Genomic DNA, 15300 nt, shown 5'->3' on the forward strand with positions numbered 1-15300 from the left:
CCAAATACAGGAGTACATCTGTTCACTAATAATAACAAAAAGCCAATAAATGTTAAGTGTATTTATATTTCACGAACAATGTGCAGAGGAAAATATACAGCCTAATCTTACTTCAGGCCTCTCTCACCAGACATATCTCAGTGATGATAGAGCGGGCATCATTGTCAGAGTATGTTGTGATGTCAAAAGCTTTACAAGATAGGCACATTAAGATGATTCTACTCACAGAGTATAAATTGTAGGGTTGTAAATTATTTGTTTTCATGTCACGGTAGAGGTGATTATTTCATTAAAGTAAACTGGTGCCCATCACCTGACGATTGTGTGTGTTATTTTTGTCAGCAATGATTTTTCTGCAAATGTCTAATGATTGAAATTAATAGAATGCCAACCAGCAAAGAACATCTAATTAGATTTTAGATTCTGAGACAGAAATGTCATTGCTGCACTCACAGGTTTTATGAAAGCAGTCGATGAAAAATGAAATGTTCAACTATCAGTGCTTAAAATAGATGAGTACTCTGAATTTTGCAGTAGGTAACTATTTATCCTCAAGGGGTTTTATTTGAACAATTCATTTTCTGAATAATGTCATTGATGGTGCTCCTACAGATTGAAAGATCAAAACTCATTGAATAACCAGTCTTTTTTATTTGTTCTCAGGATGTGGGTGACGTTGGCAAGGCTGCATTAATTGCTCACCCCTAGTTCTGCTGAGAAGGTGGTGATGGCCCTTCTCCTTGAACTACTGTAGTACTTGTTATAATGGTGCTCCCATGATGTTGTTAGGTAAGGAATTACAGAATATTGGTGCAGTGACGATGAAGGAACCGCAATATATGTCCTAGTCAGGATGGTGTGTGACTTAGGGGTACTTGTAGGTGATAATGGTTGATACGACATTGCTGCTCATTGAGGTTGCAGGGGAGGGAGGTGCTTTCGAAGGAACCTTGGTGAGTTGCTGCAGTGCATCCTGTAGATCATATGTACTGCTGCCACAATGCGCTGACGGTGGAATGGGTGGATATTGATACAAGGACTAGCCAAGCGAATTGCTCCGCCCTGAATGATTGAGTGTTGTTGTAGCTGTGCCCATTCAAGGGCGTGGTAAGTATTCCATCACACTCCTGACGTGAGCCTTGTAGATGGTGGAGAGACTTTGAGGAGGCAGGAGGCAAGCACCTTGTTGCATTGTATCTGGCCTCTGCCCTGCTCACGTAGCCACAGTGAAGTTTTTGGCTGGTCCAGATAAGCTTGGTGACTCAATGGTGACTCCCAAGATGTTGATGGTGGGGGACTTGGTGATGGTAGTGCCATTAAAGAACAGGGGGAGATGGCTGGGCTTTCTATTTTTTGAGATGGGGGTCATTATCCGGTAGCTATGTGGCATGAATTTTACCTTCCACTTGTCAACTTTAGTCAGCCCTGGGTGCTTCATTATTGGGGAGTTATTAATGGAGCTGAACAGCGAACAGTGCCACTCCTGAGCTCATGATAGAGGGAAGGTCATGGATGAAGCAGCTAAAGATGATTGGGCCAAGGATGCTGAGAAAATCCTGCAGTGTTCTTCTGAGGCTGAAATGATTGGCGTCTGACAACCACAACCATTTTTCTTTGTGTCAGATATCATTCAAGCCACTGGAGGGTATGACTGCCAATGAACCTCAGTTTTACTAGAGCTCCTTGGTGCCAAACTCGGTTGAATGCTACCTTGATGTCAGGGGCAGCTACTCTCACCTCACCTACGTGGTTGTCTCTTAATGCTTTATTAAGTTGCCTGGCAATCTACTGGGTTGTAAACAATTGTTACAAAATTTAAAAATAAGGAATAACCAGTTCTTTTAGATAGAATTAAACTGCAGCTTTCCGTGATCACAACGAACCATCTTGGCATACATTTGGTTCAGGGAATGTATTTTTGATGTTTTACAAAGTATTTATTTATTTTCCTTCTGTTCCCCAGTTTATAATGTCCTTGTGTCACAAACCATCTCTGTGTGAGAAAGCAGGCTATTCGGTTTCACTTGCAGACTTGACCAACTTCAAGGCTAACATAGTGATTCTAATAACTTAGGGATTAACATTCTGACTCTCACCAAATTAGAGTAGCAGTTTGTCCGAGTTAAATTATGACTCTGATCCGGTGAAGGGCTACTCTGCGTTAAACACCACATCAATTCCTTGAAACATAAAGATGTTACATTAACAAACCCAACCTGGTTGATTTAATTAGAGGCAATGATTTCATTACAAAGTAGTTGGAGGAGAGACAAGTCAGGTGATTATTTCTCTGGAAAAGCTGAAGTACTATAATTACAAGTGCGACCTTCAATTTAATAATGAATTTGATTCGCTTATGTAATATTTAACATTAATATAACTTGTTTTAGTGTTTTTGTGCTATACTTAGTGAAGCACTGAAAGAATGTTACTGACAAAAAGTTGTTACAGATAAAGAAGCATAAAAGCACCAAAACTTCACAATGATTCAAAACTCAAAACTATAACATTTGCGATACAAGGAACAGAAGCATTCAGAACCAAATGAGGTCCATCGCTGTATTCATTCATACATAGACGGCTGTGATCTGTCCTCTGGTGAATGATATACAGCAATAAATTATTCAGTCTATGATTATCACACAAAGCAAGAGCCTGACAACAGGAGGAGGACAGCGAACAGACAGCAGTGATGAGAGAGCCTCCCACACTATAGCCAAAATATAACAGAACAGTTTACCTGAACCCCAAACTCAGTGGCTTATTGACATTGGCAAAAGAATGATTGCTGTAATGAGATCTTTGAATAAACATAAAAAGCCAGCAGGAGGATTGAAGTACAAGAATAAAAAAAACAAATAAGTACCTGGAGTTTTAAAGTAGCCTTCCTGAGAACATTCTTTTCAATGGAACAGTTAAACTGGTCTCCGAAAGAGGGATTTGTAGTGTTCTTCACAATCTTTGTGTCCCATTGGTGAAGGATACATTGATATTTAGACTGCTGCGACGGTAAACTGGTAAATAGCTTTAACCGAATGAAAGAGTCAGCACTTTGATCGTAGTGTCGAGCAGGAAGATTAGACGCTTTAGAAACTGTCAGTTGTAATTTTGATTGTTTTTTATCATATGATAGAGAAAATGTCATCTTTCCTGCAACCTCATACTTTGAGTCAGCGACGAGATCGTCGTTTGATTGAATCAGTTTAAGATGATCAGGGTCCCTACTTTGAAGATAAAAGTTCAGCTTTTGTATACTCTCTTGGAGCTTGTATACCTTTAAAAAAAGACACATACACACATGACTACATTATATGAATACATTAATCAATGTGTAACATGAATTATTTCAACTTGTCAAGTAAAAGAATAAATATATTAACAATCCTGAAATTCGCTTGCCTTGTAATTGTGTTTATTCAGATCTGAATATTCATCTTCATCGGGCATGTCCAGAAAGTCCGTAGAGTTGCTACAGGATGATAAGTTGCTTTTTTCTGTGGATTGCTTGTTGGGATCAGTCCCATCCACGACCTTTTTTGCTGCAAACACAATGTTAGTTGAAAGTTAAGCAGGCAATGTGTATTAATGGAATGATTAAAATCAGGCACTCACTATGTGGGAGACCACAGTCCCAAACCTGGGTCCCATCATCTCCTGGTGCAGCATGTTGAAGGGTTTCTGAGAGTATCCTGGAAGAAGACAACTGACTCACAAGCACCGGTTTTTATATTATTATGTGTATAGTCTTGGTAGCCTTGCAATGTCTTAGTGCAGTGTTCAAATGACATGCACAGGAGGATATTACACTCCTTCCTGATACCACAACTGGGAGTTTGAAAAATAATTTGTAGTAGGATACAGGGAATTTCCATATCTGGTCTTTATATCCTAATTGTAGGTGTACAAAACCTAAAATTTATTTGTGTTATGTTACAACACATTTCACAAGTTCACATGATGGATTTGGAGAGGAAAGCTTTTTGACCCATCCAACCACAAAGAACTTACAGAACCCTATCATAGCACCTAGCTGTTTCTTAAATGATTCCAGGGATTTTGTTTCTGCTACAGCACCCAGAAATACATTCTGTATGTTGATAACTCTGTGCCAAAGCATCAGTTCTAAATTTACCATTTGCTATTCTAAACCTTGTCCTACTGTCATGGTCTAATTTGAACTGGTGTGCCAGATTTACCTTTTTTTCACTGCTCACTATCTTATACAGCTCTTCCTTTCATCTTTTCCTCTCGCCTCAGTCTTTTGATGCTAGGCTGTAGGCAGTTAAAATGCCACGAGTTACTAACCCGCCCTGCAGCTGCCAGGATCTCACGGTCTGTGATTTTAATCTGCTCTCCTGAGCAGGCGGCAGGGACCCCCACCCAAATCCGGCAGGGGATTTCTTTACATATGCATGTTGGGTACTGATGGGTACTCTCATGCACTGGCTGTTTTTGAACACTGATCTGTAGGAAAGCAGACCTAATAGCGTCAACGAGATCAGTGAAGCCCTGTGAGATACTTAATCTGTAAACTCAGTCCCAATTGCTTGGAGCATCTCCAGTTTGCCACCCCAGGCCTCCTGGCAGCAGTCTGAGCATCCAAGGAGAAAACATAGACAACAACTTGCATTTATATAGTGCCTTTAACATAGTAAAAGGACCCAAGGACCTCTGTTATGGTGACATCCACTGCAGATCTGCCTGGAGCTGCCACACACTTCAGTGTGGGCTGCAGTGGTTAGACACCATCCATCAAAGTACCGCACGTGTGGATTCCAAGGGACCCGAGTGCAATTTTAACTCAGGCCTGAGTGGGGAAGCCCTTGTGGTTTTCCCTCCAGGCCGTCTGGGACAGAAGAGGATCAGCCCGGAAGAGGCTGAGAAAGATAAGTTTGTGGGGCAAGGAAGAGCAAGAGTGCTCCTCCAGGCCCCACAAGAAAAGTTCAGGTCTCTCTGCCCCGTCACCCACCCCCCCATCCCCCAAACCCGGCCAATCCCTTCCTAAGCCCAAGCCCATTGCGCGATGCCTTCAGAACTGATCCTGCAACCTACCTTGTGACAGCAGGGTGGCCATGGGTCTATTTTCTTTAGGCCGGCAGTCGCTTCCCATCCATCCCAGGCAGGACGTGAACCAGTGGCATGTTAATAAACCCCAGGAATTAAAATAGCCTGGGCCTCATTCCTGCAGTAGTGGGTGAGCTTCCAACTCACCTCACCAACCACCCCACAAAAACCCACTTGGTGTTAAAATCAAGACCAAGGAATCAATCCTGTGGCTCTTCTCTGCGCCACCTCCAAGATTGAATCTCTGAGTGACCATATTGGGATATCGTACTCATGCTTTAGTTGGCCAGAGGACTATATAGTTTAAACATGACTTCCTCCAATTTGTTCTCTACTGTTTTTGGCTGTATTGTTCAGCGTTCATTTCCTCAGTTGTACTGAAGGGATGAACGTCAATGGGCCAAATTACCTTTTCTCATCCTTGACTTTTCTTCAATCACACCTCCCAAAATGATGTTAGCCTAGCATCAATAACATAAATACAGTTCACACCATACACAGCATAAATGTATTTTTGCCCTTAATGCTGGAGCAAAGGGGAGATCTGTGCTAAATGCTACGTTCAAGTTATATTCATACACCCATGTGTGCCACCATTCGGGAACTAGTATAATAGCCATGAAGAGAGGGTGGAGCCAGTCAGAAGACAAGCAGGTCCATTTAATTTTCATCCAAGATTTTTCATAAATTTACAGGAGTGATATCAGATACTTTCCTCCCAGCCAAAAAGATATGATTGAAAGAAAGCATTGTTACGATATTGGTTCAATAAGCAAGGTGGCTGATACTAGTTTCGTCACAGAGTTCCAAAATCAACAATTAGACATAAACTAAAGGGGTAATTTTGCAAGGCTCCAATTCTAATGCAAAGCCTCACCAGACAGGAACATGAGTCAGAGAGAGGGACTATAACATTATAGAACCAATTCTGCTACCCATGCTCCCACCTAGTGAGGCTCAATGCCAGGAGTGGAGCCTGACAAAATTATCCTTTATCTTCTAACTATTTATCTCCACAAAATAATAATAGAATGAGGTTAAATCGATCACAATGGGTTCTGTAGTGCTCAGATTTGTGCTATTGACCTCATGTTAGTGTCTAATATCACTACTGCAAGTTTATGAAAAAGTTTGGGTGAAAATGAAATGAACCTGCTTCTCTCTCAAAGAAAAATCAAAGGTGAAAATACCCAACTGGAAGAGAGCCAATTTCAGTGATTTGAGAAGGGATCTAGTGCAGGTGGACTGGAAACAAAGATTGAGTCAAGACTGAGATCAATGGTTATTTGGACACTAAGGAAATCAAAGGATATGGGGATAGGGCAGGAGAGTAGAGTTGAGGTAGAAGATCAGCCATGATCTTATTGAATGGCGGAACAAGTTCAAGGGGCTGTATGGCCTACTCCTGCTCCAATTTCTTATGTTCTTATGTAATAAATAGTGAGCAGGATAATAACAGACTTCAGGAGGACATAGACAGACTGATGAAATGGGCAGACACATGGCACATGCAATTTAATGTGGATAAGTGTGAAGTGATGCACTTTGGGAGGAACAACATGGAGAGGCAGAACAAGCAACCATTTCCTCCCTCACAATAGTTCCCTGTTGTAAAATAGTTTTTTGAATTCATTAATGCGAATTGCAAGTTCTGCTGGAAATACTTGACCCTTCTGGGTCAATAGCACTTAACTAGCATGGGACTAAATGAGATAGTACTGTTGTGATAACACCTCCAAGGTGGGAGCAGCAGTGTTGAGGTGAGATTGTGGCACATGTGTTGTGGGACTGAGGCTGGTGCATCAGTAATAACTAATTAAATGGCATTCTAAATCTCACCAATTCCTGAATGTGACTCTCACTGTCCCACAGTACTGCAATTTAATAATCGAGTGCTACCATTAAAGAGAGGTGATACGGCTTTCAAGTCACTAAATAGCATTACTGCCATAGATTATGACGGCAATGGTGTTTAGAGTTGTATTTGGCGTCAAATAGGTAAGGACTGACAATGAAGTTCTAAGCATTGAATAATCTCAGACGTTTCTTTTCTAGAATTTACCCAAAACCCACCTTTTATAGTCTTTGCTTTGCTGTGTTTGCAGTAAAGGTAGATCTGCCACCCTAGAATTATCATGCATACCAACAGAAAAAGGGCTGCTGCAACCAAAAGGCCAACTTTCACTGTGCTGTCCAGATGAATGTTCAGGTTTTGAATAAAAAACAGGAATTTGCTGGTACTACCCATGTTCCACCTGTGTCTGAAAGATAAAACAAAGTTACACCAGAAGAACATTTTAGTGAATGCCGATGGCAGGTTCCCACTAATAGATTTTTATGGTACACGGAAAAGATATTGTACAAGTAATTTAAAACTCTTGTTTATAATATGTCCAGGAGCATAGAAGTCAAGAGCTGTTGTGAGCTTCTTAGCCACAGGCAGTGCTGTGGCTGTGAATGAGTTTGGCTGCAGGTCACTTTGCAGCATATGACACAATTCAGTCACATTGTCCCTTACAAATTGCAGTCTGCACAAGCATTGCTCCTATGATAGATGGAGGTATGTGCACCTTAGTTTGTAAATGCAGGTGCAAGGGTACTAGCTACTTGCTGCAGCCTGACCTGCCTTGCATCCTTCCATTGGTCCTACTCTTTCAAAAACAGGGGATTCCTATTTTGGATGAGGTTGGTGTAAAATGCCATTGGCCCAACAGTTGCAACAAATGTACCTGAACTCCTAAGTGACAAGAAAAAGAAACCAAAAAACACAAGAAAAATATTACAAAATGGGCTGTAAATTCTAGTAGTCTCAAGAAAGGATTCTTTAAAAGTACTTTTGTCAACAGTTTATATGTGCAGATAAAAGAGTCAAAATATCCCAGGGGAAATGCTGGTAAATTTTGAAAGGGATTTTAATACAAAATTGGCACCAACGGATGAAGGCTTTAACTGTTAAAGACTTTAACTGTAGAATTGCTTTTCCATTTAAAGCAGTAGTTAACTCTTGGGGTACATGTTGTGTGCCTGAATCATTGCATAATGAAATGTACAGGCCTCTAGGAGAAGACTTGAAATGTGACCTTTTTGAAAGTTAATTATTAAAAAAACCTTCTTGGATACATTTCGGACAAAGGATTTACTGTTTGAAGGGCTAATCGCTTGTGGTACCTTCCCCTTTAATGTCACATTCACTCCTTTCCCTTTAATGCTGTATCCACATTGCATGACTGCATGCAGTTTAGGTCAAGATGATCTAAGCAGGTCCCAGTTCGTGCACAGCAAGTGCTATTAAAAGCCCCGTGTACTTCTGAGGACCATATCCTGATTTTGCACATCATCTTTACAGCAATCTGCAGCACTTCACCTACAGTAATCTTGTAGAACTGCCCTCTCCCCACCTATCCCATGTAAGAATATCTGAAAGCATGCATTTAAGAAAAAGATTTTTAAATACTTTTTTTTATTTCTTTCATGATTACTTTTCAACCATATGCACTGGGAAAATAACAAGTGATTCCATTAGAAATAATAAACTCTGCAGAATACAATTACATTTAATTAGGTTTCTCTACTTTATAACATTTCAGAGAGATATGCATTGAAAGGAAAGACTGTATGAATGGGTCCTAATTCAATAGCACCCGATGACGGGCACGAAATGATTAGCACGTTGAACTCCGTGCTTAAAGAGAGAGGCCTGAGGCCCATCCTAAATTCATCCTCAGGCTTCATTGGATTATCAACTTGCCTGTTCTTTCCACAGATGCTGCCTGATCTGCTTAGTGTTTCCAAACTGTACTGTTTTTGTTTCAGATTGCCAGAATCTGCACCTTTTTTTGCTTTTTGCTTAATTCATTTCAGCTTAGATTAATAAATATTATTTTAGCCTCCAAATTTATAGTATCAACATAGCCTAGATAACATCGGCCAGAATGAATCATAGAATCATTGAAAGGTTACAGCACGGAAGGAGGCCATTTGGCCCATCGAGTCCGCACCGGCTCTATGCTAGAGCAATCCAGCGAGTCCCAATCCCCCGCCCTATCCCCGTAGCCCTGCAAATGTTTTCCTTTCAAGTACTTATCCAGTTCGCTTTTGAAGTCCATGATTGAATCTGCCTCCACCACCCCCTCGGGCAGTGCATTCCAGATCCTAACCACTCACTGCGTAAAAAAGTTTTTCCTCCTGTCACCTTTGGTTCTTTTGCCAATCACCTTAAATCTATGCCCTCTGTTCTTGACCCTTAGAACCATAGAACCATAGAAAAGATACAGCACAGAAGGGGGCCATTCGGCCCATCGTGTCCCCGCCGGCTCGAAGAACAACCAGGTGCCCATTCTAATCCCACCTTCCAGCACCCGATCTATAGCCCTGCAGCTTACAGCACTTTAGGTGCAGGTCCAGGTACTTTTTAAAAGAGTTGAGGGTCCCTACCTCGACCACCAATTCGGGCAGCGAATTCCATACACCCACCACCCTCTGGGTAAAAAAGTTTTTCCTCGTTTCCCCTCTAATTCTTCCGTCAATCAGCTTAAATCCATGTCCTCTAGTTCTTGAACTCTCCGCTAGGGGAAACAGGTACTTCCTGTCTACTCTATCTGGGCCCCTCATAATTTTGTACACCTCAATCAAGTCTCCCCTCAGCCTCCTCTGCTCTAAGGAAAACAACCCCAGTCTATCCAATCTCTCCTCATAGCTGCAATTTTCAAGCCCTGGCAACATTCTTGTAAATCTTCTCTGCACTCTCTCCAGAGCAATTATGTCCTTCCTGTAATGTGGCGACCAGAACTGCACACAATACTCCAGCTGTGGCCTTACCAGTGTTTTATACAGTTCCATCATTACATTCCTGCTTTTGTATTCTAGACCTCGGCTAATAACAGAGAGCATTCCGTATGCCTTCTTCACAATCTTATCTACCTGTACTGCCACCTTCAGGGACCTGTGCACATGCACTCCAAGGTCTCTCACTTCCTCTACCCCTCTCAATATATTCCCGTTTACTGCATATTCCCTTTTACTGTTTGCCCTCCCGAAGTGCATTACCTCACAGTTCTCCGGGTTGAGCTCCATTTGCCACTTTTCTGCCCACTCCACCAACCCATTAATATCTTCTTGGAGTCTACAGCTATCCTCTTCACTATCAACTACATGGCCAATTTTAGTGTCGTATGCAAATTTGCCAATCATGCCCCCTACATTCAAGTCCAAATCATTAATATATACCACAAACAGCAAGGGACCGAACACTGAGCCCTGTGGCACAACACTGGAAACGAATTTCCATTCGCAAAGACATCCATCGACTTTTACCCTTTATTTCCTGTGACTGAGCCAATTTTGGATCCAATTCACCACATTTCCCTGGATCCCATGGGCTTTTACCTTTCTGACCAGTCTGCCATGTGGGACCTTGTCAAATGCCTTACTAAAATCCATGTAGACAACATCCACTGCACTACCCTCATCAATCCTCCTTGTCGCTTCCTCAAAGAATTCAATCAGATTTGTAAGGCATGACCTTCCCTGAACAAATCCATGCTGACTATCCCGGATTAAACCATGCCTTTCCAAGTGACAGTTTATCCTATCTCTCAGTATTGATTCTAATAGTTTGCCCACCACCAAGGTAAGACTGACCGGCCTATAATTGTTCGGCCTTTCCCTCGTACCCTTTTAAATAATGGTACTACGTTTGCAGTCTTCCAGTCCTCCGGTACCTCCCCTGTATCTAGTGAGGATTGGAAAATGATCCTCAGAGCATCCATTACTTCCTCCCTGGCTTCCTTCAATAGCCTAGGAAATAATCCATCCAGCCCTGGTGACTTATCAACTTTCAAGGATTCCAGTCGCTCTAATACTTCCTCTCTCGTTATGTTTACCTTATCCAATATTTCACACCTCTCTTCTTTAACTACTATGTCCGGATCATCCCTTTCCTTTGTGAATACGTAGACAAAATATTCATTTAAAACCCTACCCACATCCTCTGCTTCTACACACAAGTTACCCTTATCATCCCTGGTAGGACCCACCTTTTCCTTAGCTATCCTCTTGTTCTTAATGTACTGATAAAACATCTTTGGGTTTTCTTTAATCTTACTAGCTAATATTTTTTCATGCCCTCTCTTTGCTTTCCTTATTTCCTTTTTTACGTCATCCCTGTACTTTCTATACTCCTCCAGGCTTTCTGCAGTATTCAGTTTTCTGTGACAGTCATAAGCTTTCTTTTTCTGCTTTATCTTGCCCCATATACTTCTAGACAACCAGGGGGCTCTAAATTTGGCAGTGCCACCCTTTTTCTTTGAGGGGACGAGTCTGCATCGTACCCGTAGAATTTCACTTTTTAGTGCCTCCCACTGGCTTGCCACTGATTTCTCCTCAAGTAGTTGTGTCCAGTCCACTTCTGCCAAATCACCTCTTAGTTCTGTAAAATTTGCCTTCCCCCAATTTAAAACGTTTACTCCTGATTTAACTCTGTCCTTTTCCATAATAACGCTAAAACTAACTGAACTGTGGTCACTATCCCCAATATGGTCACCCACTGTCACTTCATCCACTTGTCCATCTTCATTTCCCAGGACTAAATCTAGAATTGCATCCCCTCTTGTTGGGCTTGTCACGTCAATAGGAACAGTTTCTCTCTATCTACTCTGTCTAGACCCTTTATGATTTTGAATAGCTCTATCAAATCTCCTCGCAACCGTCTCTGTTCCAAGGAGGACAGCCCCAGATTCTCCAGTCTATCCACATAACTAAAGTCCCTCATCCCTGGAATCATTCTAGTAAATCTTTTCTGCACCATCTCTAAGGCCTGCACATCTTTCCTAAAGTCCAGTGCCCAGAACTGGACACAATACTCCAGTTGTGGCTGAATCAGTGTTTTATAAAGGTTCAACATAACTTCCTTGCTTTTGTACTCTATGCCTCTATTTATAAAGCCCAGGATCCTGTATGCTTTTTAAACGTATGCCCTGCCACTTTCAACAATTTGTGCACGTATACCCCAAGATCTCTCTGTTCCTGTACCCCTTTTAGAATTGTGCCCTCTAGTTTATATTGCCTCGCCTCGTTCTTCCTACCGAAATGTATCACTTCGTATTTTTCTGCGTTAAATTTCATCTGCCACGTGTCCGCCCATGCCACCAGCCTGTCTATATCCTCTTGAAGTCTATCACTATCCTCCTCACTGTTTACTACCCTTCCAAGTTTTGTGTCATCTGCAAATTTTGAAATTGTGTCCTGTACACCCAAGTCCAAGTCATTAATATATATCAAGAGAAGCAGTGGTCCCAGCACCGACCCCTGGGGAACACCACTGTACACCTCCCTTCAGGCCAAAAAACAATCGTTCACCACTACTCTCTGTTTCCTGTCACTTAGCCAATTCTGTATCCATGTTGCTACTGCCCCCCTTTATTCCATGGGCCACAATCTTGATGATAAGCCTACCATGCGACACTTCATCAAATGCCTTTTGAAAGTCCATATACACCAGATCAACTGCATTGCCCTCATCTACCCCCTCTGTTACCTCATCAAAAAACTCAATCAAGTTACTTAAACATGATTTGCCTTTAACAAATCTGCGCTGGCTTTCCCTAATCAATCCACACTCGAACAAGTGACTGTTCATTCTGTCCCGGATTATCGTTTCTAAAAGTTTCTCCACCACTGAGGTTAAACTGACTGGCCTATAGTTGCAGGGTTTATCCTTACACCCTTTTTTGAACAAGGGTGTAACATTTACAATTCTCCAGTCCTCTGGCACCACCCCTGTACCTAAGGATGTTTGGAAGATTATGGCCAGTACCTCCGCAATTTCCAGCCTTACTTCCCTCAGCGACGTAGGATGTATCCCATCCGGACCGGGTGACTTCTCCACTTTAAGTACAGCTAGCCTTTCTGATACCTCTTCTTTATCAATTTTTAGTCCATCCAGTATCTCATCTATATCTTCCTTTACTGAGACTCTGGCAGCATCTTCTTCCTCGGTAAAGACAGATGCAAAATATTCATTTTGACCCTCGACCATCCCCTCTGCCTCCATGAGTAGATTTCCTTTATGATCCCTAATCAGCCCCACCCCTCCTCTTACTACCCGTTTACTGTTTACATGTTTGTAGAAGAATTTTGGATTCCCTTTTATGTTGGCCACCAGTCTATTTTCATATTCTCTCTTTGACCCTCTTCTTTCCTTTTTCACTTGCCCTCTGAACTTTCTATATTCTGCCTGGTTCACACTTGTGTTATCAACCTGACATCTGTCATACGCCCCTTTTTTCCATTTCATCTTACTCACTATCTCTTTTGTCACCCAGGGAGCTCTGGCTTTAGTTGCCCTACCCTTCTGCCTCATGGGAATGTGTCTAGACTGTACTCGAACCATCTCCTCTTTAAAGGCCGCCCACTGTTCAATTACAGTTTTGCCTGCCAATCTTTGATTCCAATTCACCCGGGCCAGATCTGTTCTCATCCCATTGAAATTGGCCCTCCTCCAATTGAGTATTTTTATTTTAGAGTGGTCCATGTCCTTTTCCATAACTATTCTAAGCCTTATGATACTATGATCGCTGATCCCTAAATGCTCCCCCACTGACACTTGCTCCACTTGGCCGTCTCATTCCCTGGAACCAAGTCCATCAATGCCTCCTTCCTCGTTGGGTCGGAAACGTACTGGTTAATGCTCCTACATGTGGGTGTAACGATACACTAACCAGACGTAGTTACTGCTAAACAGTACAGAAGATATATTCTCCCTTTTCATATGAAAATTTAAGACTAAATTGAACCATCAAAATTCACGTATGTAACTTTGGCGAAAGTTGGCAGAACCACCAGAGAAACAGCTAAAAATGGCCGTTTACACCATTTCTCCAGCATTTTTGCTAAAGTTATGGTGCGAGATCATGTGAACCCAGCGGAAATTCTCACCTGGGTTTTTTTATCACATTTATGCTCTGCAGGGTTATGAATATCACATACTGGACTCATAAACCAAGAGTTTAGTCCATTATCAACGTCACCCATGTCTTAAATATGGAGTTCATCAATTTTATTCGGGGCTGGAATACAAAGGTGAGGAATCATAGAATCATACAGCACAGAAGGAGGCCATTCGGCCCATCATGCCTGTGCCAGTTCTTTGAAAGAAATATCCAATTCGTCCCACTCCCCCGCTCTTTCCCCAGGAAGTTATGCTTTAGTTGCATAGAGTCTTGGTCAGACCCAAGGAGTACTGAGTTCAGTTCTGGGCACCGCACCTCAAGCAAGATATATTTGTCTTGGAAGGGGTGCAGCATAGATTCACCAGAATTATACCGGGGGTTAAATTATGAGGCCAAGTTGCATAAACTTGGCTTATATTCCCTTTAGTGTAGAAGATTGAGGGGTAATCTAATTGAGTTGTTTAAAATGATAAAAGGATTTGGTAGAGTAGATAAAGAGAAACTATTTCTTCTGGTGGGTGAATCCAGGGCAAGGGGCCACAATCTTAAAATGAGAGCTAGGCCGTTCATAAGTGAAATCAGGAAGCACTGTTTCATACATAGGGTAGTAGAAATCGGGAACTCTCTCCCTCAAAAGGCTGTGGATGCTGGGTCAATTGAAATTTTCAAGACTGAGGTTGATAGATTTTTGTTGGGTAAGGGTATCAAGGGATATGGATTAAAGGTGGGTAAATGGGGTTGAGGTACAGATCAGCCATGATCTAACTGAATGGCGGAACAGGCTCAAGGGGCTGAATGGCCCACTCCTGTTCCCATGTTCCTTTGTTTAAATAACCAAAGCATAGACAGCATTGGTTCTAAATGAAAGTCACGCGGGCTCTGTTCTGCATCATTTACAACTTGCATAATCATCACCTAGTAGATGTGATTTATGTACACTATCTCAATGACATTGTGTTACGGTGCTCTTGCTTTCATATTGGTCAAGTCAACTACATCCAGAACCTGTGAAAACTCTACTATTGCATAAAATCATTACTACCTGTTGCACGTCATCTGCTGGCAAACATGAACCTGGAATCTCTCATGAGCATTAGGCTGCTGGATACAATGGCAATATAATTCCCTACAGTGCCTGGAGGATCATGTAATATAGATATTCATGGCTGTTGTTACCAGCGCAGCTACAGTAATACAATGATAATCAAAGAGGGTGGTTTCAGGTCAGCATATCACTGATGGCATATATTATTGATTGTGTCACTCAAGAGGTGAAAATAACACACAG

At 41.9% G+C, this 15300-nt stretch overlaps 1 protein-coding gene across 2 annotated transcripts in view; it reads right to left on the minus strand.

Moving 5' to 3' along the window:
- Positions 1–15300, minus strand: part of syt19 (synaptotagmin XIX) — a 155624-nt gene that overhangs the window by 125249 nt on the left and 15075 nt on the right. For both annotated transcript variants that reach the window (XM_067993997.1, XM_067993998.1), the window contains exons 2-4: positions 7138–7325; positions 3400–3539; positions 2867–3274 (exon numbers count right to left, since the gene is read on the minus strand). In XM_067993997.1, coding sequence (XP_067850098.1) covers positions 2867–3274; positions 3400–3539; positions 7138–7312 — 723 coding nt within the window. In that variant the 5' untranslated portion in view covers positions 7313–7325. The remainder of the gene's footprint in view (positions 1–2866; positions 3275–3399; positions 3540–7137; positions 7326–15300) is intronic.

The sequence above is a fragment of the Heptranchias perlo genome, chromosome 12, assembly GCF_035084215.1.
Source record: "Heptranchias perlo isolate sHepPer1 chromosome 12, sHepPer1.hap1, whole genome shotgun sequence".
NCBI classification, from domain to species: Eukaryota; Metazoa; Chordata; class Chondrichthyes; order Hexanchiformes; family Hexanchidae; genus Heptranchias; species Heptranchias perlo.